The sequence below is a fragment of the Zonotrichia albicollis genome, chromosome 31 (assembly GCF_047830755.1).
Source record: "Zonotrichia albicollis isolate bZonAlb1 chromosome 31, bZonAlb1.hap1, whole genome shotgun sequence".
NCBI classification, from domain to species: Eukaryota; Metazoa; Chordata; class Aves; order Passeriformes; family Passerellidae; genus Zonotrichia; species Zonotrichia albicollis.
In genome coordinates, this window is record NC_133849.1 from 695,683 (window position 1) to 719,465 (window position 23,783).

At 49.3% G+C, this 23,783-nt stretch overlaps 1 protein-coding gene across 4 annotated transcripts; it reads left to right on the plus strand.

The window, feature by feature from the left end:
- The first annotated feature begins 9,159 nt into the window (after positions 1-9,159).
- LOC106630050 (uncharacterized) lies at positions 9,160-16,865 on the plus strand. Of its 4 annotated transcripts, none has more exons than XM_074529981.1 (4): positions 9,160-9,401; positions 13,505-13,577; positions 13,776-14,772; positions 16,321-16,865. In XM_074529981.1, the coding sequence occupies exons 3-4, from the start codon at positions 13,790-13,792 to the stop codon at positions 16,373-16,375; spliced, it is 1,038 nt and encodes a 345-aa protein (XP_074386082.1). In that variant the 5' UTR covers positions 9,160-9,401; positions 13,505-13,577; positions 13,776-13,789; the 3' UTR covers positions 16,376-16,865. The 4 variants fall into 4 exon arrangements, with proteins under 4 accessions (XP_074386082.1, XP_014129291.2, XP_074386081.1 ...); XM_014273816.3 differs by lacking the exon at positions 9,160-9,401 and adding an exon at positions 9,922-12,719; XM_074529980.1 differs by lacking the exon at positions 9,160-9,401 and adding an exon at positions 9,922-12,595.
- The last annotated feature ends 6,918 nt before the right edge of the window (positions 16,866-23,783 follow it).

The following is a 23,783-nucleotide window of genomic DNA, read 5'->3' on the forward strand; positions in this document are numbered from 1 at the left end:
CCCAGCCAGCCCCACAGCCCCAGCCAGCCCCACAGCCCCACAGCCCAGCCAGCCCCACAGCCCCAGCCAGCCCCACAGCCCGGCCAGCCCCACAGCCCCAGCCAGCCCCCCAGCCCCACAGCCCAGCCAGCCCCACAGCTCCACAGCCCAGCCAGCCCTGCCCGGGGCTCAGCACCAACAGGGCCCTGCCCAGCCCTTTGCCCACCCCACACCAGGGGCCAAGGCGGCCCCTGTGGCCAGCAGAGCCCCAGACACGGAGCCTGCCCCACAGGCAATCCAGCAGCTGCCCACAGTGTCACACAGGGCACACAGACACACCCCCAGCACAAGAGGAGCCACATTCAGCTGCTCCTAAGGCAGCACAGCACAGTGCTCCTGCAGCCCTGCTCTGCTCCCTCTTTCCTGCCACAAAATCCCTTTGGGCAGCTTTCCTAGGGCTGCCAGACAGGATTTGTTCTCCTGAAGAGGAGAACCTTCTCTCCTGGAGGTCAAGACTCTGAGATTCCTTGGAACAGTGTCAGGTAGATCACAGAAGATCCAATTTCCATGAAAAAAGAAAAATCACCTCAGGTACCTGCCTTGGAGAAGCCTGGGGCTTCTACCTGGGATATCAAGTGCCTAAACCTGAGAGGAAAAGAGACTGGCAGATGCCAAGACGACCCTCCAGTGCATCCTGGCATAGAGAAATGCTTCCAAATGAGCCAAAATGTCTTGCGATTATTCCTTGGAGGAATCTGCGGCTGCTTCCTGGCCTCTCAGTTTCCTCCAAGGAGGTATAAAGACTCTGGGAAATACCTGGGAGGAGTCTTGGGTAGATTCCAGAGCAAAAATTTACCTCCAAAGGAGAAACAACAGATTGGATATGTTCTCTGGAAGATTGTGGGCTTGTGGTTATGAATTCAGGTCCCAAAATGAGAGATCAGAAGACTTCAGGAGAATCCTGGGAGGAATCTCAGCTCAGATCCAGGACAGTTTCCGCAAGAGGGGAAAAATTACCTGAGGAAACTCATGGACAGGGACATCTTCAACCAGAGCTAGCTGCTCAAAGCCCCATCCAGCGTGGCTCTGGATCTTTGCAAGGATGAGGCCCCAACACCTCCCTGGACAGCCTGTTCCTCGCTTTCACCGCTCTCCGTGTACAAAATCTCTGCCTCATGCTGGGATCTCTTGGATGACAGTGTGAGGAGCAGCAGGCCAGCAGAGCTCATGGAAGGAAGAGACTAATTTAATGGCACTGCTGGCCTGGGCAGAATTACCACGGCTCAGAAAGGCCACAGGTGGAGCAAGGGAAGCCAAAGTGGGGCCAGTGGTGAAGGAGCCAACAGGGCTGAACGAGTGCTTGAAAGAGGATCAGGAAGGAGCACTCCCTGTGCTTGCCTGCCCAGAGGGCCCTTCCCCAAGAGCTTTGAACCTGCCTTCGAGTGCCTGAGCTCTTGGTCCCCTTGGCCCAAACCAGCAAGGTCTGTGAGGAGTCAGGTTGTGCTCGTGGCACTGGTGCCATGTCCTTGCAGCCCTGGGGACCCTGGGCACCATGACACTGCTGTCCTGCCCTGGGCACTGCCCAGCACAGCCCGGGCTGCCTCCAGGGAGAGCTCTGGGCTCTGGGAGAGACAGGAGCTCTCGTCCCAGGGACCAGGATCAGGCCTTGGCCCTTCTGCTCCATCAAAGCATGGGTTCAGCACCAGAGCCACCTGCACAGTGCCTCTGCCTGCTGCAACCACAGCCTCCAGTCACTGGTGCTAACGAGGCTCTGGCCAGACTTCATCAGGAAGGATTTCGAGTGGCAACTCTTCATGCTCCAAGACACTTTGGGTTTTACTTCTGGCTTGGATTTATTGAGGGACTGCTGCTATCTCCTCTCAGGATCTGAGGATTGTGGACTCAACACCAAATACACTCCAGGTTTCATCGAAATGAGGAAAGACCTTATGAGTTGTTACCTTCCCAGCCCCTTTGTCAAGCCTTCAGCATGTGTACAGCTAATTAGAGAGGTTTAAGGACTGGAGATAAAGATTCCAATGCCCACTTTAAAGACATGGTAACAGTAATGTGCAGCTGACACTGATCCAGGGTATCCTAAGGAGATAACTACCAATGGAAAAACAGTTCCTCGAGGCTCATCATGGGATGGACAATTCTGCCCATCCCCTCCACGTCCCTGCTCTTTGTCTCAGTGGCCACCTGGGACATGCCTCACTTTCTGTGATGTGAGACTTCTTCATTGAACTCTGTGCTGTGTCATACTCTATAACAACAGCAACATCCCTACAAAGTACCACAACTCCATCAGAAGGGTGAGAGAGATTTATTATAGCAACATGTTGCTTTTGTACTCGATCTAGATATTTACATTCACTTGACATATACATTCACTGCCCATTGGTTACAAGAAAGAAGCAAAGTTCTCGTTGTGTGACCAAGGAGCCACACCATTCTGTGAGCCAGCTGGAGCCTGTATCGCTTAACTTTCTCTCCTTCATCACATCTCCATGGTGACAACCTTGGTGTCTTCCTCAGGAGAGATATGGGGCTTTCCTTTATCTTCAGGAGGCCTTTGCTGGCTCACAGGAACAGCACAGAATGTCTTTCCTACATGTTACAGCTCCTTTACACCAACTTCCACCTCCTTTCACCCTAGATCTGGCTGTTAATAGGCATGAAAGGATTTCTGCTGATTATAAAAAAGAAAATATCTTAATTAAAAGTAATAACAACAAAAATAGCCACCAAAAAAAAGAAAAAAAAACAAAACCAAAACCAAAATAAACAAGTAAAAAACTACAAACCAAAAACTCCACCAAACCCCAGAATTGAAACATGATAAATGGTATAACACAACAAGTGACTCCTACATCCTCCACGAACTCTGCAGACGGTGCCCGCTTGGCCATGGAGGTGCTGTTGCCCAGGGACTCCTGACAGGCCCGCTGAGGTTTCAGGGGGTGTCAGATGTCTCTGCCTGTCACCCCGCAGCTGCTGGCACACTGCACTGGCCCCTGCACATCCACTGTGCATGCAGGACTCTGCCCCACGGCAGCATCTCCACGTGCCTGTCACACCAGGCACAGGGACACGGAGATGGCAGGGCCTGGGCAGCACTGGGGAGGCCCTGGCTGCTGCTGCTGCTGCTGGGGGCACCTGGGGACCACTGCGGGTGGGCTGGAGTTCTGCCAGCACTCACCTCAGCAAAGGACAGCAGCAGCATCCCGTGGGAGCAGGGTGAGGGCCCCAAGGCAGTCCCTGGCCACTGCTTCAGGCGGGCTTCAGTCCCATCCCAGCGCAACAAGTGCCTTCAGACACATCTGGTTCCTCTTGAAAAATTCACGAATGGAAGTGGCAAACACCCGCAGTTGAGGTGGCCCCAGAGAACAATGGGCATGCACAAGTCCCATCGGGAGGCACGGGGAGTTCCCTGGGTCCCCAGCACCTGAAACTCCACTCTCTGCTCGCACACGGTGCTGCCATTCACCAGCCTGAGCTGTTTCCTGAAGCACAGGGAAAGGCGAGGCAGGGGATGGCAGCTCTTGCCCCCTCAGCAGCCTGGGGAGGCTGCAGGGACAGCATGCAGACAGTGCCATCGGCCCTTCTGTGCCATGCCTGTGCCTGTCCGTGCCACACTGTGGGTGTGTAAGCCCTCCAGTGGGTGTACGATGTGTGTGCGATGGCAGTGGCACCGTGGGCACCCCAGCACGGTCACCCAACCCTCAGCCCCTCTGGTGGCCACTGAGGGGGCCCAGTACAGCGGCAATGGGGCTCCCTCCCGCTCTGCCACAGGGGCATTTGGGGGGCATGGCAGGGACTCGTGAGAGAGGGCCAGAGCAGGAGCCAGATTTGGGCTGGGAGGGGATACTGGGACACTCCAAAAATCCACCCAAATTGTCCCACCACCCTCCCTAAGCCAGCCCAACTTCACTTCCAGGATATTTTCAAAGTGCCCTAAAAGTTGTGCATGGTTGGGGGACAAGAGTGATTTGCGGAAACAAACAAACTCCACAACTTTTGTGAAAGAAGCTGTAGAGCTGGTGTGTTTATTGCAGTGCTGGACGCATGAGGGAATTGTTCCCCTAAAATGACATGCATACCTCTGGGAACTCCAGATCTCCTTTTATTTCCCTCTCAAATACATATACATGCAATTTCACAATAGGTTCATACATATTCATTCTACTGATTTCGTGTGACATTTGCCAATAATTCTTCTTTCTTATAAAGAACTCCTGGGTCAGGTTGCCCTGCTCTGTCTGCCCCACACATCCCCCCCTTATCTCTTGTCCTTCAGCTGAAGGAGTCCCTCCAAGCACAGGCCCTTCAAGAGAGCAAGCAGTCAGACTAAACAGCAAGCTACAGACTTAACTCAAAGATGTACGTTTCACCTAAATCAAAATGGATTTCTACTCTGGAAAATTTCCACTCTGCCTCAAGGGGGAGGAACATCAAGATCCCCTCACACCCATGTCTCAGTATCTCCAAGCCCAGACAGGAGGAGCAGCAGGGCCAAGGTTGACAAATTTCCCCCACACTGGTGACACAGCCAGACACTGGGAGGCTGCTTCAGGCTTTATTGTCCACCAGCATTCCAGGAGGGAACAGAAAACCTACCTGCAGACCCTGATTCCGTAGGCTCGCAATGGTTCCTTGCTTCCATGGGGTTCTGTCAAGCCATAGCAGAACCTCGGTGCCATATTGTTCCATAGCCTCACAATGTTCTCCTGGGTTCCGTGAGGCCCCTCTGTGACACACCGCAGCCTTGGTTCCATGAGGGTCTCTTGGGCTCCCTAAGGCTCCACCAAGTCTCACTAGAGTCCTGTTTCCGTTGGGTTCAATAACCTCGCGATGGTCTCCTGTGTCCCATAAAGCCCTGCTGTGACACATTTGAACTGTGGTTCAATGAGGCTCCACAAACTCACTGGGGTCTCTTGGGCTCCATGCTGCAAGCCTTTCTGATGAGTTCCATCGACTGACAGTGGCCATCTGCATTCCATGAGGTCCAGCTGGATCACATCAGAGCCTTGCTTTCATGAGGTTCTAATCCCTCACTGGGGTCTCCTGAACTTCACGAGGCCCCACTGTGTCACACTGGAGCCTTGGTCCCATGAGGTTCCAAACCCTCTCACGATGGTGTCTTTGCTTCAATGAGGTTTCTCAGAGTCACAGGAGAGCCCTTGTTCCATTGGGCTCCAAAACTGTGGGGAATAAGGAAAGCCTTACAGAATAAGGACCTTTCCCACCTTTGTTCAATCCTGCTCACTTCTGCTCACCAAAAGGCACTCTGGGAAGGTTCAGCTGTGGGTTGATGGCCAGAGAGTGGGTTGGTGGTCGCCTCATGTGTGAGGCAGGGATTGGCTGAGGAGATGTGTGGACACCACATGATCAGAGAGCTGATGGGGTAAAGGGACACATCAATAGCAACACTGCAGTGGCAGGCAGACATTGCGTGCTTAGTTTGGTTAAGTTGTGGTGAAGTTTTGAGTACAAAAAGGCTCCATTCGTTGCAATGAATTCTCTTATTCGGAGCAAGCAAGAAGCTCTGCGTGTCTGTTCCCCATGCCTATGGTACAGATTTGGGCTTCACTCCCTGAAAAACACCAATTCATCCAGAGCTCTAAAATGAGTATGGACCTGTATGAACCAGCACCGACCAGTATAGACTGGTATAGGCCAGTATAGACCAGTATGAACCAGTACAGACTGGTAAGGGCTCTCTCAGTCCCTCCCAGTCTGCTTTTAACCCTTCCCAGTGCCCTTCCAGTATAAACCAGTAACCCCAAACTCCCTTTTAACCCATTTTTTACCCCCTTTAAACCCTTCCAGTTCAAACCAGTGCCCTCCCAGTATAAACCAGTACAAACCAATACACACAGTCCTCTCCCAGTGCTCCCAGTCCCCACAGGTTCCAGCAGATGTCCACCAGGATGATGCTGGTCAAGGGCAGCACCTGGCCAGGTGGCACCCCTGTGGGGCAGGTAAATCCCAGTTCAAACCAGTATAAACCAGTAGAGCCCCAGAAAATCCCAATTTCATCCCAGTAACATCTAGTACCATTCAGGGCAACACCTGGGCATGGGACGGCCCCTGCTGGACCATGCCAGGTCCAAAGCAGTATAAACCAGTATAGACCAAGTAAATCCCAATGCCCTCCCAATCCCCTCCCAGTGCAGCCCAGTAACCCCCAGGGATTTCCCAGTTCATCCCAGTAACTCCCACTGACCTCCCAGTATGGCCCAGTCACCCTCCCAGTTCAAACCCGTAACTCCCAGTTCATCCCAGTCCCTCCCAGTAACCCTCCAGTTCAAACCAGTGACCTCCCCCAGTGTAAGCCAGTCACCTCCCAGTATGGAACAGTAACATCTCAGTGACCTCCCAGTCCCTTCCAGTCCAAAACCAGTATAAACCAGCAAAAAAATCACCCTTCAACCCCTATTGATCCCTTTTTAAAATCCTTTAATCCCCTCCCAGTCCCTCTCCCGTACAAACCAGTACAAACTGGTACCCCCAGTAAGGTGTCCATGGCCTCCCAGTACTGCCTCAGTTTCCCCTCCTGCTGCTGGTGCCAGGCAGAGTCTGGGGGTGGAGCTTGCCTGCCATGCTGGGACAGGGAACTGGGATGTACTGGGAGCACTGGGAGGGACTGGAAAGCTTCTGGTGGGCACTGGGGGTCACTGGGAGGAGACTGGGACTAACTGGGAGAGACTGGGAAGTGACTGGGAGGGACTGATGGCAACCTGGAATACACTGAGAAGGGAGTTGTGGGCACTGGATGGGACTGGGATGTACTGGGAGGAACTGGGAAGTTACTGGTGAACACTGGGGGATCCTGGGAGCCACCAGGAGGAGACTGGAAGTCACTGGAAGGGAACTGGGAGGTCTGGGAGGGGAATCTGGGAGCACTGGGACAAACTGGGAGGGGATTGGTCCATACTTAGAAGGACTGGGAAGGACTGGGAGGCACTGGGAGATAATGGAAGGGATTTAGAGAAACTGGGAGCAGTGGAGAGTACTGGGAGGGAACTGAGAAGGACTGGGAAGCACTGGGGAAGAACTGGGAGGGACTGGTGGGCACTGGAAGGGACTGGGAGCACTGGAATGGACTGGGATAAACATGGTGTTCTGGGAAGGGAACAGCAATAAACCGGGAAGATACTGGGGGACATTGGGAGGCACTGGTGGCAACTGGGATGGACTAGGAAGGGGTTTGTTGGCACTGGAGGGGACTGGGAGGGACTGGAATATACTGGGAGCTACTGGGAGGAGACTGGGATGGACTGAGAGAAACTGTAAGAAACTAGAGGGGATACTGGGAGCACTGGGATGTGACTGGCAGAGACTGGGAATTGGTTTGTGTGGACTGAATAGGACTGGGAGGGACTTGAACATACTGGGACATACTGGGAAGTTACTGGGTGGTAATTGGTGGGCACTGGGAGGAGACTGGGAGTAACTGGAAGGGCACTGGGAGGGGATTCATGGGGACTGGGATGGACTGGGATGTGAAAAATGCCCATTTTATGATTGGCTTTTCGCAAATATTAAAATGAATATTATATGTGTTGTGTTAGAAAGTAATGCTGTATTAATTTTCTTAAGCACTGTGTTAAATATAGTTTTAGGTTATAAAAATTGTTGAAATAGAAACTGTGCTATGTAAGATGCTTTGTTTAACAGAAAGGGCTTGCAGCAAGATAGCAGCCACAGGACACCTAAATCTTTCAGAGAAAAAGAATTTATTGCCCTCTTATCAGAAGAAATGAATTTCTTCCCGCCTGGAGGCGCTGTTAGGATTAGAAGGAAGGAGCTGACACTGACCAGACAGAATCCTCTGTTTGAATGGAATTTATGCATCATGTATGACGTGTATGAATATGCAACAGCCTATTGTTCTTAAGGGTTAATCCTTTGTTAACGGGGGTCCCTTTTTCGGGCTTGTGCTGCCCAGCAAAAGGTACCCGGACGTCTGTAACTCTTTGCTTTTATTGTCTCATATTGTCCTAATTCAATTTGTCCAAATTGTTATTACTCTAATCGTGTTACTATTCTTTTTAACCATTTTATTACTATTAAACTTTTAAAAATTTTAAAAACAAGTGATTGGCGTTTTTCACAGGGAGAAACTGGATGGGGACTGGGAGGTTACTGGGAGGTTGCTGGCGGGCACCAGGGGGTACCGGGAGGGAACTGGGAGGGCACTGGGACGGACTGGGGAAGATGCATGGGAAGGTTATTGGGAGGCCCTGGGGAATGGGTGTGAAATACAAAGCTGTGTTTCGTGTCAGGTACAAACAGGTGGTGTGTGTAGTTGTGAATGCGAAATGTGTGGACCCCGACAATGAGAGAGCTGTGAATTCTAATAATAACTGAGGAAAATAAAGCATGGAAAAAGGCCTTTGAACCTATCTTTTGTTTGCAATTAACCCTGGTTGATTTAGGAGCATTGGAATTAAGGTGTTAAAGATGTTGCTTTTTGCCTGCATTTAATCCATAAAAAGCTCTGCAATAATAACCTTTTGAAGTATAATTTTAGAATATTACTTGTACCCTTGAAACTATAGCTTTGGAATATATATAAAGGAAATATGCTTATCTCACGCCTTATTGAAACAGAGAAAAACAGCTTGAGAAAGGAAGATGAACATCACCTCAAGGGTTTATGGGCTCGACCAAAGGGAAGCTGGACATCACTGTTATGAGATTTATAGTCTCTGCAATTAAAGGGTAGACACACATCTGGGGAGCTGGACCCCACCAGATGGGAGTTGTCTTTCTTCTTTCAGAAACTGGACCATCACCATCTGGGGATACTCCTTTGAGATACATCCTGAGAAATTAAAATCACAATAGTGTATAGAATTGTGATGTAATAATTTGGAATAAAAATTGCTGATGAATAAAAATTGGAAATAGAAACTGTTGGAAAAAAACCCCTGATGAGTACCCCTATAAATACCTGTAACCATCAATTATCGGTGTGCAGTTGGAGGGAAAACTTCCCCCACTGTACCCAGCGCTGTATTGCTCATACTTTACCATTTTAAATAATAAATTGATTGCTGCTTGAATATTGGCCTAGTCAAGCTTCTTATTCATAACATGGGGGAGGAGCGGCCTCCGGGCCCTGCCGCTTCCATTCCCACGGGGAGGGGCGGTCCGTAACCATTTCCTCTGCTCGCCGCGGGGCTCCGGGACCTGCAGGCCACGCCGCGGCTCAGGGAGGTCCCGGCGGAGCCCAGCGGGTGCCAGGGCCCTTCCGGTGACCCCGGTGCCGGTGAGATCCCTCCGCAAACGGGACCGGCCGGAGCGGCTGAGGGCGGCTGAGGCGGTGCGGGGCTCTGTGGGACACGGCGGCGGCCGGCGCCGCGCTCCGCGCTCCGGCAGGCCTCAGCAGGCCTCAGTGCAGCACCAGGGAGGTGATGAGGGGGAAAACACGGCGTGGGTGGGTCGGGGTGGGTGAGTGCGTGTGGAATTAATCCACCATGTCAGAGGTTTATGTGCAAAAAGGAGACAGAGGGGTCCTGTAACTTTATTCGAGTAAAGGGAGGGCATTTCCCGTGGGGTCTCTCAGATGGTTGGAGGATGCAGCCTCTCTTTTATCTTAAAATCCCTGCTGCATCACCCTCTTCCTTTTTCCCACGGCCAAGGTAATCAGAAGGTACAGAGTTACCGAATCGCCTGCTCTATGCACCCCCTCCCAATATGCACCCCCCTTTCATTATATAAAAGAAAGAAAAACCTACTCATTATTTGACTAAGTCTGTGTTCCCATGCTCTAGGTTCAGGAATTTAACAGGGTCTTGGCTGAGCAACAGTCTGTGTTGATCAGTAACATTCTCTAGAGCTAATAGCTTGTTTTGTTACTTCCCTATCTCTGAGTGCATGGCCCTATCCCCAAGCAGATTCACACGGTCTGTTTGTAAAGACACATTCATCTTATTTGTTTCAATCCCTCCTTTTATTTTCTTAGTAATTGCCTTTACAAACTTTAAATACCATTGATTTAATCTTTTCTTCCTGGGTCTTCTTTGACTCAATGTCATGATTCTGTCCTTGAGTTGTTTAATTTTCCACAAACTTCTCCTTTTCATGCTAATAGATAATATAATACTATCTGGTGTAGATAAAATAATACTATCTGATGTTGAAATGTTCCATTTCTCATCTGACTGGGTTTCATTCCATCTGCCTCAATATTTTCAACAATCATAAGGAGGGCAGTTGGGGGTCCAACAGTCTAAACCCAAAGGTAAGGTTTATTCACAAATGCTTTTTCCTGCATTTGTGAATAAACGCCCGTCCTTTTTAGGCAATAAATACCTCTTTCAGAGCAATGAAGCTGCCATGGACTTCCTTCCTCATCCCAAAATCCCATTCCATTATGGACCTCACTCTAGGTGTGACCCACCATTTAAGTGCGGCTTGGCTGGCCACCCATGGCCAGCTTTCAGGTGCTCATGCCCCTCCTGACCCAACAACTGCTAAGGTTAAGAACTTTTGCTGCTTCTTCTCCTAAGGCTGCAAATTGATTCTCCCACCTCTGGCCCAACCCTGACTGACAATATAAAGTATTAAGGAAAAATATTCAATAGTGTAATCTAATTATTTAGTCAAATTCTCACATTGTCTTCCCCACCACCTGTGGTAACTGAAGGCACAGAAACAATTTAACATAAAGAAAACAGTGACAATAAGGGTTGTCCTGCCAGTGGCTGGAGATGGCAGAGGAGGGTGGCCAGGATTGCAGAGGATTCCAGGCGAGGATCTGTGGGCAGGCGCAGGGGCTTGGCCCGCTGTGGAGCCCTGGCTGCTGCTGCGTTCAGGGCAGGCTCAGGGGCGGCCTCCCATCCTCCTGCTGCAGGTGGGAAGTGCAAATCTCCGGGGCTTCAGAGCCCTTGAGGCCAGGCTGAGGGGTCCCCCCGTGTTGAGCTGTGCTGGCGGCTGTTTCTGGCCTCAGGGACACTTGGCATGGGCCCCTTGGCCACCAGTGGTGCTGCTTTGCACTCCTTAGGCAGGAGCCGATGTCCTGGCTGGGTGTTGGCAGCAGCAAAGTGCCAGGGCAGGCTCTGTGCCAGCCCAGCTTCCTGTGGGAGAGATTTCACAAGAGACAGGATTGTGGCCACAGACTGCTGTAAATGTACATCCCTCATTTCCATCCTGCTCTAGGTGGAGAATTACCAGGGTAAGGAATTCCAGACATCAGTTCCAAGGGAGATAATTGAATATCTGCCCTCAGTCTGGCACTTCTTCTTGCCAGAGCCAATGGCAAAAGCTGTACCCATGGCATCTTGGTTTCTATTTCTAGCTTTAAAAGGTGCTTCTTTATTTCTTCACTCATTTTTTTTTCTACCTGACCTGAGCTCTGGGGGTGCCAGGAGGGATGGAGGTTCCATTGTATTCCTAAACCAGTCATAACCCCTTGGAGAGTTTTACCTGTAAAATTAGTTCCTCTGTCTGAGTCTATTGCATCAATGATCCCATATCTTCAAATTATTTGTTCAAAAAATACTTATATAACTGATCCTGTAGTTGCTGAAGCAGTTGCAAATGCTTCTGGCCACCCTGTTAGCTGACATGCTGTTACCAGAAGATATTTCAGCCTTCCCACTTGGGGCAATCTGGTAAAATCCACCTGGCATCTTTGGAAGGGACATAGGACAAAGTCCAAGGCCTCCCTCCTCTGGCAAGTTTCTTTTTAACTTGCTGTTGTGAGAAACAACTGCTCACTTTGAAAATTTAAAAGCTTTATTAAACCTTGACAAAAATACAACAAAAGGACTGCATAAGGAAAAATTGGCAGCACTGGGAACTACCCTGATGGATACCCCATGGCCAGTTCATCTTCAAGATGTATGCTCATTCTTTTATACCCCTGGCCCTTCCCAAAGTCTGTCAGGCAGCTCTTCTGTGCCATTTATTGGTGGAGATGCTTGCTTGTAACTGGATTGGAGGCCAGGTGTTGCCATGCCTCACCCCCTGAGCACCAAGCTTCCATTCCCAACTGCCCCATGCAAGGGAGGTGTGCACACCTTCTTTCTGCCTGTCTTAGGCAGCAATACAGAGGGGGGGAAAGGATCTATGGGGAGAACAGAGGACATCTAAACTAGAATAACATAACTATACATCACTAAAGCTTTTCTTAATATACACACAATAGTCATCCCTTAATTGCAAGAGCCAATCATCTCATTATCTACCTGTAGCAGTGTCTAGGGGATGGCTATTTGTCTCGTATAGTTTTTGGGGTTCATTGTTTTGTTTTTTGTCTGGGACGGTTGCTGCTCCGGGAGTATTGCAATGAGTGGGAGCCACGTTGGGGTTTCCAGAGAGAGTTTGGGGCAGGGTGTGGGGCAGCTCCTTTCCTTCCAGCCAGCTGTTGGAGTGGCCACACTGCTGGTGTTTCTGACCGGGGATCCTGTTGCTTCTGTGGGTTCTGTCTGTTTCTTTTTGTTTCTTTTCCTTTGGCGCTGTGACTGGGCTTGCTGGCTTGCTTCTCTGCTGCTTGGGAGCCCAGAGCCGGTGCGTGCTGTGCCAGGAGTGGGAGCACCCCGTTCCCCACCAGGGGCTGCCTCCTCTGCACAAGTCCAGAGCCCAGGACCAGCCACTGCCGGTGAGGAATGGCAGGGAGCGATTCCCTGTCAGGCCCCACTGACAGACTGTAACCCAACACCTGGACACCCCACAGCTTCGGGCAGGGCCCTGGGGTTTCTGCTGCCTCTCGCCTGCTGCCCCGGGTGAGCCTGCCCTGCCATTGCAGCTTGCTGCTCCTGAAGTTCTGCCTGTAGCTCCTGTTGCTATCCGGAGGGGGCACTGGGACCAGCTGCCCTGGGGGGTTTGTAAAGAAAATCCCTTTTCCATCCATTAATTTCAAAATTATAATAATTATGAGGAAAGGTGGTCATATTCTCCATTCCTAGGTTGCAGCCTTCCTTGGCTAACACGTCTTTCAAACCTTGGTGTTAGCACAAATCAAGCAACCTTTAGGAGCCTGTTTTGCCATACCAAAAATACCCAAGGACATTTTGAGGAAGGCTTCTGCCAGTCCTCAGGAACTCCAAGGGCTCCCTGCATGGAGCTGTTTCAATATTTGTAAGGCCAGGGGCTTTGCTATCCGGCCCTGGCAGCCCGGTGGAGTGGTGGAGCCTGGAGATGAGCAGGGTCCAGGAGATGAAGGGGTCGCCAAGAGAGGGATGAGCCTTGAGTGCCTGGAGTGGGGGGAGCCTGGGACCCCTGGGAGCCAAAGCAGAATTAAGGGGGAAGGGACTTGTGGGACCTGCAAACCCTCCAGGCATCCTAAAGCAGGACCCCAGAGTGGGAGAATCCATAGGACCCCCAGCAGCCCCAAGAAGGGGGGCCTCAGAACCTCAGAGTGAGGAGATTAGAAAGGGAAAGGCTTGTTTGGGATTCACTCTTGTTTATTGGAGGTTTTACGGACACCAGACACCTGGTGACTTCTAGAGATGGACTTGGGCAGGAGGAACACCCAAGGCACTCACACCTTGTTTACCCCCAAAACCAGAATTTCTCATTCTCAAAGCTTGGTCAGATGGAGAAGGAGGCTGCGAGGAAGATGCCGTGGAACAGCCAGGCAGGTGAGGAGGAAGTCAGTGCCCCTTTCCCCCTCTCTCCTGCTCCATCTCCCAGCTCAGCACAGCCCCGGCTGCAGGACAGCCCCGGTGCCGGTGCCGTCCTGCCAGGGAGTATCTCTGGAGATACTTTGGGAGTATCTCCTTCCCCTTCCCTCTGGCACAGAGGCAAATCCCATCGTCTCATTGTCCTTCCTCCTCCAGAATAGGAGCCGAGGATGGAGAGCAGGGAGGGCAAATCCCCACAGCAGGACCTTGTGGAAGAGGCCGTTTTGAGCAATTCCATAGTGCAGGAATCCAACGGGAAGGAAAAGCCCCAGAGATCCCGCACGAGGAGGGGCTGCAAACCCAACCCTGGGATCTGTGAGGAGGAAAGGCCTGCCCTGTGCCAGGAGGGTGGACAGAGCTTCAGCCAGAGCTCAGACATGGTGGTCACTGAGCACCATCAAAGCAGGGAGAAGTCATACAAGTGTGGGGAATGTGAGAGGAGCTTCAGCCACATCTCCAACCTGAAGAAACACCAGAGGATCCACACTGGGGAGAAGCCCTACAAGTGTAGGGAATGTGGGAAGAGCTTCAGCCGTAGCAACAACCTGGCCCGTCATGAGAATACTCATGATAATGAAAGGCCTTCCAAGCGCTCTGAACGTGGGAAGAGCTTTAGAGAGACATCCAAACTAAACCAGCACAAGATAAATTGCTCTGGGGAACAGCCCTATGTGTGTGAGGAATGTGGGAAGAACTTCAGCCAGAAATCCAACCTGCTCCGCCACCAGAAGATCCACACTGGGGAGAGGCCCCACAAATGTCCCAAATGTGGGAAGAGCTTCAGCCAGAGCACCCACTTGGATGTCCACCAGTGCATTGACACCAGGGAACAGCCCAACAACTGTGAGAAATGTGGGAAGAGCTTCGGGAAGATTCACAACCACTTGTGTGTGGAAATCAGGATATGTGACAGCTACAAGTGCTGGACATGTGAGAAGAGCTTCAGCCGGAGGTCCCACCTAATAGTCCACATGCGCATCCACACTGGGCAGCAGCCCTACAGGTGTGAGCAGTGTGGGATGAGCTTCAGAGATCGCTCCAACCTGAACCACCACCGGCGGACCCACACTGGGGCACGGCCCTACCTGTGTGAGCAGTGTGGGAAGAGCTTCCCCAGGGGCTCTCACTTGTCCCAGCACCGACAGAAGCATTGGTAAGGAAAGCTCCGCAAATGCCCTGACTGCAGGGATTTTGGGACATCCCACATTTTGGAAGTGGTTTTGGGGTACTCTCCAATTCTTGGGGGGTTCATGAGAACAGCTCCATGGAGCCCCATTGCCAGGGTGGTTGTCTTGGGCATGGGCTCAGAGCTGTAGCCAGAGTCTCTTGCCTCAGTGTTGGAGAGCAGAGAAATGATGAATGGCCCCAGACATCTCCAGTGTGAATTGGGAGGTCAGAGCAAGTTCTGTGTAGGTGGGGTGGCTGCTGCCCCACCCCAGCCACTGCCGCCTCTGGTCCAGCCCCAAAGTGGCTGCCAGGCCTGTGGCACCCCAAAAACCCCACCTGGGAGAGGGACCAGAGCAGGTAAAGGCCATGACATGGGTGTGACACTGGCACATCCCATATCAGCTGAGATGACTCTAGATCTAAAGCCTTGGCTGTGGACATTTCTTTTCTTTTTCTCTCTCTTGCTCTGTCTCTCCCTCTCACTCTTTTCCTGACTTCTCAAAATCTGGATTACTTGAAGTTGGACAGGTTAGAGTTAGCTGAGTCAGTGCTTTGTGTAGTGCCTTACCATAATTCCAGGTTTAATATAAGTTATAAGCTAAATTAAACACTTCCCCTCTGTAAATTGTTAAGTCTTAAGTTGGGTTAAATACTGTTAATTGCTGTTCCTTTGCTAAATTGTTATGTTTAAGATATAAGTTAAGGTTAAGTTAAATTTGAGTGTTTGAGTGCTGTTAAGCTTTTAGGCCATATTCCCTTTATCCTTCCCCCCACTGTCCTTTTGTCAGATGCACCTAAACACACACGGACGGTTCTTGGTTCATTTCTGGTTTGATTGCCTGGATTTTGTTTTGCTTTGTTGTTGCTTTGTTTCCTTGCTGTGCCTGAAGTCTCCAGTCACAGGCAGAGTGACTCTTGCCAAAGAACTTTGTCGTGCCTCACCACCTGTGCTTCTAATTGGTGATTTTTGTCAAATATGCTAATTTGCTAAACTTATAAACTATTTACCCCATGGTGGGGTGGGCATTGTGTGGACATCTTCCATATTTGCCCCTTGGAGGCCTCTAATAAAGACCAGCCTTTATATTACCTCCTGTACTGATATGATCTCCAAAGGGTGTTATTTCATTTCTAAGGCTTTTAAGGCATCAGTTTTTCTAGCATCTCAGATGGGACTGGACCCAGCAGCCTCCCTCTGGACCAGAAACATATTGCAAGGAACTCTTTCCTGCTGAAGACTTTTAAGAATTTCCGTGCAGTGACCTGAGGGGTTGGGAGCCACGGTCCCAGGACCCCACAGGAGGTAACATAAAGGCAGCTCTTTTTGTTGTGTAGCGTGAAATTGTGCATTTGTGTGTTTTCAGGAAAATCAAGGCTCTTAGAAACCAAATTGTAACATTTTACAGGATGCCACCTGTTTCGTAAGGTTTGTTAGGCTTTTATTCTGTCCCAGCGGGGTGAGGGAATTTGCTTATGGGGTTGTTTCTCAAGGTTTTTTTTTTCCCTTTCATCACTTTTTCTAACTCTTCTACAGCCACGGTGAGCGAAGGAATCCAAAGGCTGATGTCACCCTTGTAGCTGAAAGCTGAGAACTTCTTTCAACCTTTAAAATATGAATTAGGAAAACACTGGGTGATTCATCACTCACCCTATTTGCCAAATGCTTCTAAGAAGGATCTGTTGGAATTTTGCAAAGTGTGGAGAATAACAGATAGTTGAGGAGGGTTTACTGAATTAAATTTTAAAAATGCCTTCTGCATCCCTGTGAATAAGAAAGGCCAAGGACTGAGCGAAGGAAAGAATGTAAAAATATGGACTAATTCTGAATATGCATTTAATGTTTTCGGAGAGGTCATCTGGAAAGAGAGAGGACTGGCAACTGTTCAAGGCCTGGAATTGAACACACTGAACAGACCCATCCACTGCTACAGAGTATTAAGAAGTCTGGAGAAGCAGCCTTTATACATTGCAAGATTCATCAAAATGGGGAAGCAACTCTTGAGTTAGAGAATCCTTTTGTTGATAAAATAGTAAAAGAAGCAAGAAAAAGGATCTTAACAGTGGTACTACAGAAGGAAATCAGTTTGACAAGGTTTGCCCGAAAATGTGATCAACAGAGCCATCAGTTTTCTGGCACAAAGGTTGAAATCAAGTAAAGTGAATGGACTGTTACACCAGAGGGACAGACTGCAGTCCCACCTCAGCAAGAACATAAAAAACACTTGCAAGGGAACAAGAAACCTTTTGAAACATTAAGAAAGCAGTAATAGAAAGGGAAAAAAACTGATATTGTACAATCTGTAACAAATGTGAAATCTTCTCTGGAACCCACCCAAACATGAGCAAAAGAGTTGTGTTAGAAATATCAGGGGCAGGGGGTTCTCCTGGACATTGTTGGCAAATAAATTCTACTGAGTTACCACCCAGAAAGGACAAAGGTTTGTATTAGGGGTAGGTGATACCTTCAGTGGATGGTCTGAGGCTTACCCCTGTTGCACCAACACAACAAAAGGAAGTGCTGGATATTTTACTAAATCATATAATTCCAGTGTTTGGGGTTCCTTTGGAGTTGGTCCCCCTGTGATTGGAGATGTTAGTCAAACGTTGGGAATTGTTTGGGATCTATAAATTCCCTACACACCCCAGATAAATGGTAAGACTGCGTGTGTGACTGGAACCCTCAAAGCACAGATATATAAAATTTGTTGGAAACATCCGTGACATGAGTTCAGGTTTTACCCAGAGCCTTACTGAGAATCCACATACAACCAAAGTGTTGCAGTAAGGTAGAAAAATTATTAAAAAAGGGCTCATAAAATCAGGCCTGCTCTGTTAGATCAGTGACCTCGTCAAGCTAGCACTTTGCAAGTTCCCATGTGAAAGCAATCCTGGTGTGAAGAGTTTGTTAACATAACAATTTATTCCCGGATGAAAAACAACTAGTGCCTGCATAAACATTAAATCTATCCCATGAGAACTAGAGAAGAAAATAATTTTATAGGGAGAAAAAAACAATTTTATAGAGAGATTTTATGGACAAATAAAGTATCTCTTACTAACCAATAAAGTAATTGGCAAGAAAGCTACTAACCCAATTGGAATCACACACAAGGTATGTAAAACTGTATAAAAACGAGTTACTTGAATAAAGAATGAAGTCTTTTTAACGATGAAGAAAATAAAGTCTCATGTGATTTATTCCTATACCAAAGCAAAAAGAGAGCGTAAGTCCTAATGAAACATCACATGGCCGGCCATATCAAATTGTATATATTATATATGTTATATATATAATTTACATATATATATAATTATGTATATATATTCACAGGAGGAATTCATATATGAGGGGAAAAATTAACTTACAGAGGGATTTAATTGTTTGAAGTTCCACTTTGCAGAAGCTCCAGAGATTTGTCATATTGTCTGGGGAAATCTCTGCTGAAACAGCTGGAAAACAGAGACTGACACAAATCAGGATGATGTGGTTTAAATTGTTCTTTTTGTGCTTGTTATCTGCACAGTTGGTAACCATAACTCAAGTTTGGCCCCAAAATTTGCATGTAAATGGAGCCCAAAGTGTATCCAAAAGCTCTTCATAAGAACAACTTGTCAGGGTGATACTGCACATATGAGAATCTGGCCTGGTAAGTTTGCCCCTAGATTAGATAAAGATCAGGCCGGTGCTCTTGGGGCTGTAATTCCACACATTATATCTGATCACATTAAGGATTATTGGACACACTGAAAGGCAAAACTTCAAACGCAATTTCAGCCTTACAAGAAGAAGTCCGTGATATTTCTGGTATAGTTTTACCAAACAGGTTAACGTTCAATTTCCTACTAGCCACAGAATTATTAACACTGTAGTTGTTAGTATGTAGATCAGAGTGAAAGAATTATTAAAGATTTGGTTGAAATTTGAAAGCAAACTCAAATTCTACACCAGATAGCTTTCAAAAGTCTTGTTGAACTTTGGATATATCTTCAGTACACTCACTTCATGGTTGCTAAAGTGGGCCTGAATAAAAAGTGTATAGCTGACATCTATAATATGATGCTGTGGTTAAATATGGAGCAAACTAGATTACATAGTGTCTAAAAAAGAGGAATTATGCAGAAATTCTGCCTTGTTTCTTTTATATAGTCTCTGCATTCTTTACTCATTTATAATAACAAACTGCAGAGCTATATTTGTAGCTCTGTAGTCTGTTGTTGTAGCTTAGCTTCACTATTTCCCTACACAGAAAGACAAAACACATTTCAAAGCCTCTGTCCTGTTTTGGTTCTCCTTAGAAACCAAGGTCAAAACCAGGTCTTCAGGACCAATTCTCATAAACAAAGTACAGTGCTGTTGGAGGGTGTTCTAGGGCGATGTTATGATGCTTGGATGCCCCATCATGTGTTCTGTCTGTGCTGGGTGTTCTATTCTGTGCCTTCAAGACTGGCTGAAAGCAAAGGCAGGGAGAAGAAGCACAGAGTTTGTTACCAGCCTCACTCACTCACTCACTCACTCACTCACTCACTCACTCCTCCACATTTGGCTAGACCGTTGATGTCTAGGCACAGACGGGGCAGAGCACCACACTCCTTTTGCTTTTTACTTAGTTGGTTAGTTTAGCTAGCTGAGGCAGTCTGAGTTTTCTCTGGACTGTTTTTCTTTCCCTTTTTCTTAGAGCCATTTGAAGCTGCTCCAGAGCGGGACCTGGGGAATCACCCAGAGCTCAGACTCTGCAGCCATTGCCAGCGCCGGAGGGACCACCCACCAGAGACACTTTCTGAATTTGTCATCTCTTCAGAGCAGCAAGTGAGTGTTGTCATCTGGTATTGTTCATTCTGTGAGCTGGGGAGTACTTTACCTATTAAATAAACAGGGTTTTTCCACTTCTCTCTGAAGAAACTTGTCCCTAACTGATTGAAGAAGAGAGGCTGTGTAGGTTGGCTTTCTGGAGGGGCCTCTTTTGGAGGCTTTCTCCCAGATTTGTCCTAAACCAAGACCAGAGGGGGGGAAGGCTTAGAAGACCCAGGGGGGAATTACATCACCACTTGCACTCCTAATTGGTGATTTTTGTCAACAATGCTAATCTGCTAAACTTGCAAAACTGTATTCACCCTTTGTGGTGGGTGTGGGCATTTCGTGGACATTTTTCATATCTGCTCCTGGAGGTCTCCAATAAAGACCAGCTTTTATATTACCTCCTATACAAATACTATCTCCAAAAGGTGTTGCTTTATTTCTCAGTTCTTTAAGGCCTCACAGAGTGGGGCCTCATGGCATGCAGGAGACCACCATGACATAATGACATCTTGGGGAACTGAGTGTCACCTGCAAACACAACAGGGCCTCATGGAACCCAGGTGCCACTTGAATAGTGCCCGGGCACATGGAATTCAGTGTCCATTGTGACACAGCACGGCCACATGGAACTCAGCAGAACATTGTGACAACATGGAATCTCATGGAACCAAAGCTGTGCTTTGACAAAGTGGGGCCTCCTGGGACACAGGTGCCACTGGGATGTTGCCAGCGCTGGTATAACCCAGTGCCCATTGTGACACAGCGCAGCCTCATGGAGCTGTCTTGGGGATGGTTCACATAACCATTTTGGGGTTTCTTTGTTTTGTGTTCATAATGGTCACTGCCTCCCCTCCCCAGCTCTGAGAATATCGCAATGGGTGGAGGGGCAGCCTGAGGTCCTGTGGGGGCTGGGGGCCAGAGGCTGCTCTTCCGTCAGGCTGGGGTGATCAACTCAGCAGCCATGCAGCACAGTGCATCTCATTTGAGACACTGTTGCCCTGCAGTTTTGGCCTTTTGCTTTTTTCCTCGTTTTCTTTTTTCTCCTTTGGCACTGTGACTAGGGTTGCCAGCTTGCTTCTCTGCTCCTCTGCCACTTGAGAGCTCAGGGCTGGTGTGCTGGGAGCTGGGAGCACACCTTCCCCTACCAGGCTGCTCCCTTTGCGTGGTGACCCAGCCTCAGGACCAGACATCACCAGTGAGCCATGCAAAGGAGAAATCTCCCACCCAGCTGCTGCTTAATTATTAATTTTCTGCCACTGCTTAATTAAGGGTTTTTTGCTACACTATAGTGCAACACCCTGCATCCATCAGGACAGCCCGCTGCTTCTGCTTCTGCCACCGCTCCAGGGTTAGCGCTACACTTTCATTCACCACCCCCGGGGATCTGCTCCCCTGTGTTCCAGCTGACACTCCGAGGTTCCTGCTGCCGTCCATTTGCCCCTGCAGTGGCGCTGAGGCCGGCTGCTCGCCGTGGCTCTGGCGAAAGGAGCCCCTTTCCTGTCCCTGCCGCCCCAGAGCCGCCATGGCCGGGGCAGAGGCCGCTGAGCCCGCGCAACAGCGCCCCCTGCAGCCGCGGGACGGGCATCACCCTGCCCTGCCTGCCGGGGAGCCGCCAGCGCCCCTGCTGGCTGTGCCCGGAACTGCACCCAGGGGGAGCTCCTTGACAGCCCCTGCCCTGCCCTGCCCTGCCTGCGAGCCACCAGCGCCGCTGCTGGCCGAGCCCGGAACTGCACCCATGGGGAGGTCCTTGACCACTGAGTGAGGGCTGCTACTGCGATTCTGGTTTTAATATTGCTGCTGGTTTTGTTTGCTTGTCTTGTTATGTATTTATCTATTAGTAAAGAATTGTTATTCCTTTTCCTATATCTCTGCCTGAAAGCCTAGTAATTTCAAAGTTATAATAATTTGGAAGAAAGTAAGGCATGAACCTATCGCAGGAAGGTTCATGCCTTATTTGGCACATACTTGTCTTTTGAGCCAGGACAGGAACTCAGGAAACTATTGTGACCCATGGAATTTCATGGAACCAAGGGTCAATTGTGACACAGTCAGGCCTCATGGAAGCCAGGAGAACATTGTGATGCAATGGGAGCTCATGGAACCAAGAGTCAATTGTGAACATGGCAAGGTATCATGGAACCCAGGTGCCACTGAGACGATGCCATGGCTCATGAAAGTGTGGCACCATTGTGACACAGCAGGGCCTCATGGAATCTGGAAGAACAGTGTGGGGAAATGGAATGTCATTGAACCAACTGTCAGTTGTCACCACAGTGGGGCCTTATGGAACACGAGACCAGTGTGATACAATGGAATGTTGTCAGGGTTTGACGCTGGCGCAATGCCAGTGCCCCCATGAAAATACATGCTCCCTGGTGTCTGCTGTGAGATGTGACCAGGAATAGAGCAAAGCAGGCTCCAACTTAGGAATGAAGAAGAAAAAAACTTTATTAACCTACAACTATATATAGAAAGGAACACACACAGAACTCAGAATGAAAACCTTCCAATAACTTTCCTCCTCCCTCCACCAAATTTCCAATATATCCATCCCTCAGATCACCAACTCTCAGTCCACCACCATCCTTTAGATAATCAATTCTCAGTTCAACAAGGAGAGAGAGGTCCCTCTTGTGCCATAGGCTTCCCCTAGAAACACATTTGAGACCTCTTGTGTTTCCATGTCACACATGGCACCGCCCGGAGATCATTTGCCATCTTGACATCTTCCTTCCATGCCCAGTGCTCTCACCACTGCACATGCACCAAAGCTGCTTCTAGAGTTCCCCTTTTAAGGATGCTTTGTCCAGTTCCAAAAAAAGCATAGTCTCTCACTTTAGGACACCTGTCCCCCCCAAATTCACCCCCTGGGGCTGAGGGGTCTCAAGAACAGAGATCTTCTTTTTCTTCCCTGAAGACTGAGGGCACCAACCACCCTCCTCACCCGTCATCTCTGTTCATGCCACTCTTTCACATCACATCACTGCACTCTCTTGGCTCCGAGCCATTGCCTCCCCCTAAATGCAGTCTCTGTGTCACAGAAAAAATGGTTCTGTCCATGGCTATGCAAGAAAAGTCCAGCCAAAGGCCACTCCATCACCTCCTCCCGCCTAAGATTCTTCTCAACTTCTCTCGTGGCCCATCTCCTCTATCTCATCCCTATCTCTCTTCTCATTCAACTCCAGGAGGATCAGCATTTGTAAGGTTTCCATCATCCAAGAAAAGGGTTAAAATCTCGGGCTCTGCCTGCCCAGAACTCCCACGCTGGCCCTGCCGGGCACCTTCTCTCTGCACCCCTTCTCCTTCTCGGCTGTGCTGCCAGCACAAGATGGCAAATTTCAAGGTGGCACAGGCACAGGCACCCACTCCCTCTCTCTCTGGGGCCGCTGCCCGATGCCTCTCAGTGCTCCTCCACCCTTCCATCGTGCAGGGGCCTTCACCTCCCTTCTCTGTCCAAGGCCCGGCTCCCCTCACCCGGCCGCATGGCTTCCCCTCCTGCACCCAGCCCGCAGCCGGGCAGGGCAGCTCTGAACTTTTCACCCACCGGAACCAAGAGAGCTTCCCCTGGGAGTTCTCTGCTTTTAACCCCCCGTGTGCTCAGAGGTGAATCCATGCCCTCAGGGGCCACACCAGGTGCCAATGTTCAAATCTGAGCACCTGTTGGTTTCACCACAGCATCCCAAAAAACTCACTTCCTCTCAAACCAGGACAAATGTCATGGAACAAACTGTCAGTTTAACATAACAGGGCCTTATGGAACCCAAATGCCACTGGGAAATTGCCACTGCTCATGGAACCAAGTGTCCTTTATGACACAGCTGGGCCTAATGGAGCACAGGAGACCATTGTTATGCAATGGAATCTCAAGATACCAAGGCTTCATTGTGACACAGCATGGGCTCTCAGCACCCAGGAGACCACCGTGAAGCAATGGAATGTCATGAAACCAAGCGTCAACTTTGGCCCTTTGCAGCCTCATGGAGCCAAGAGCCAGTGGGACATTGCCAGAGTTCTTCTAACCTACTGTCCATAGTAACAAAGCTTTGATTCATGGAACACAGGAGACCATTGCGATGCAAATGACTCTAATGAGACAAAATGTCAGTTTAACACAGCGGGGCCTCAGGGAACCCATGTGCCACTGGGACGTTGCCACTGCTTGTGGAACTCAGTGCCCGTTCTGACACAGCCAGGCCTAA

Excerpts from the sequence above, each read along its gene's own strand:
- LOC106630050 (XM_074529981.1), top strand. The coding sequence starts at position 13,790 with ATGGAGAGCAGGGAGGGCAAATCCCCACAGCAGGACCTTGTGGAAGAG. Across the intron at positions 14,773-16,320 it reads CAGCACCGACAGAAGCATTG|CCACGGTGAGCGAAGGAATC; the intron begins GTAAGGAAAGCT and ends ACTCTTCTACAG.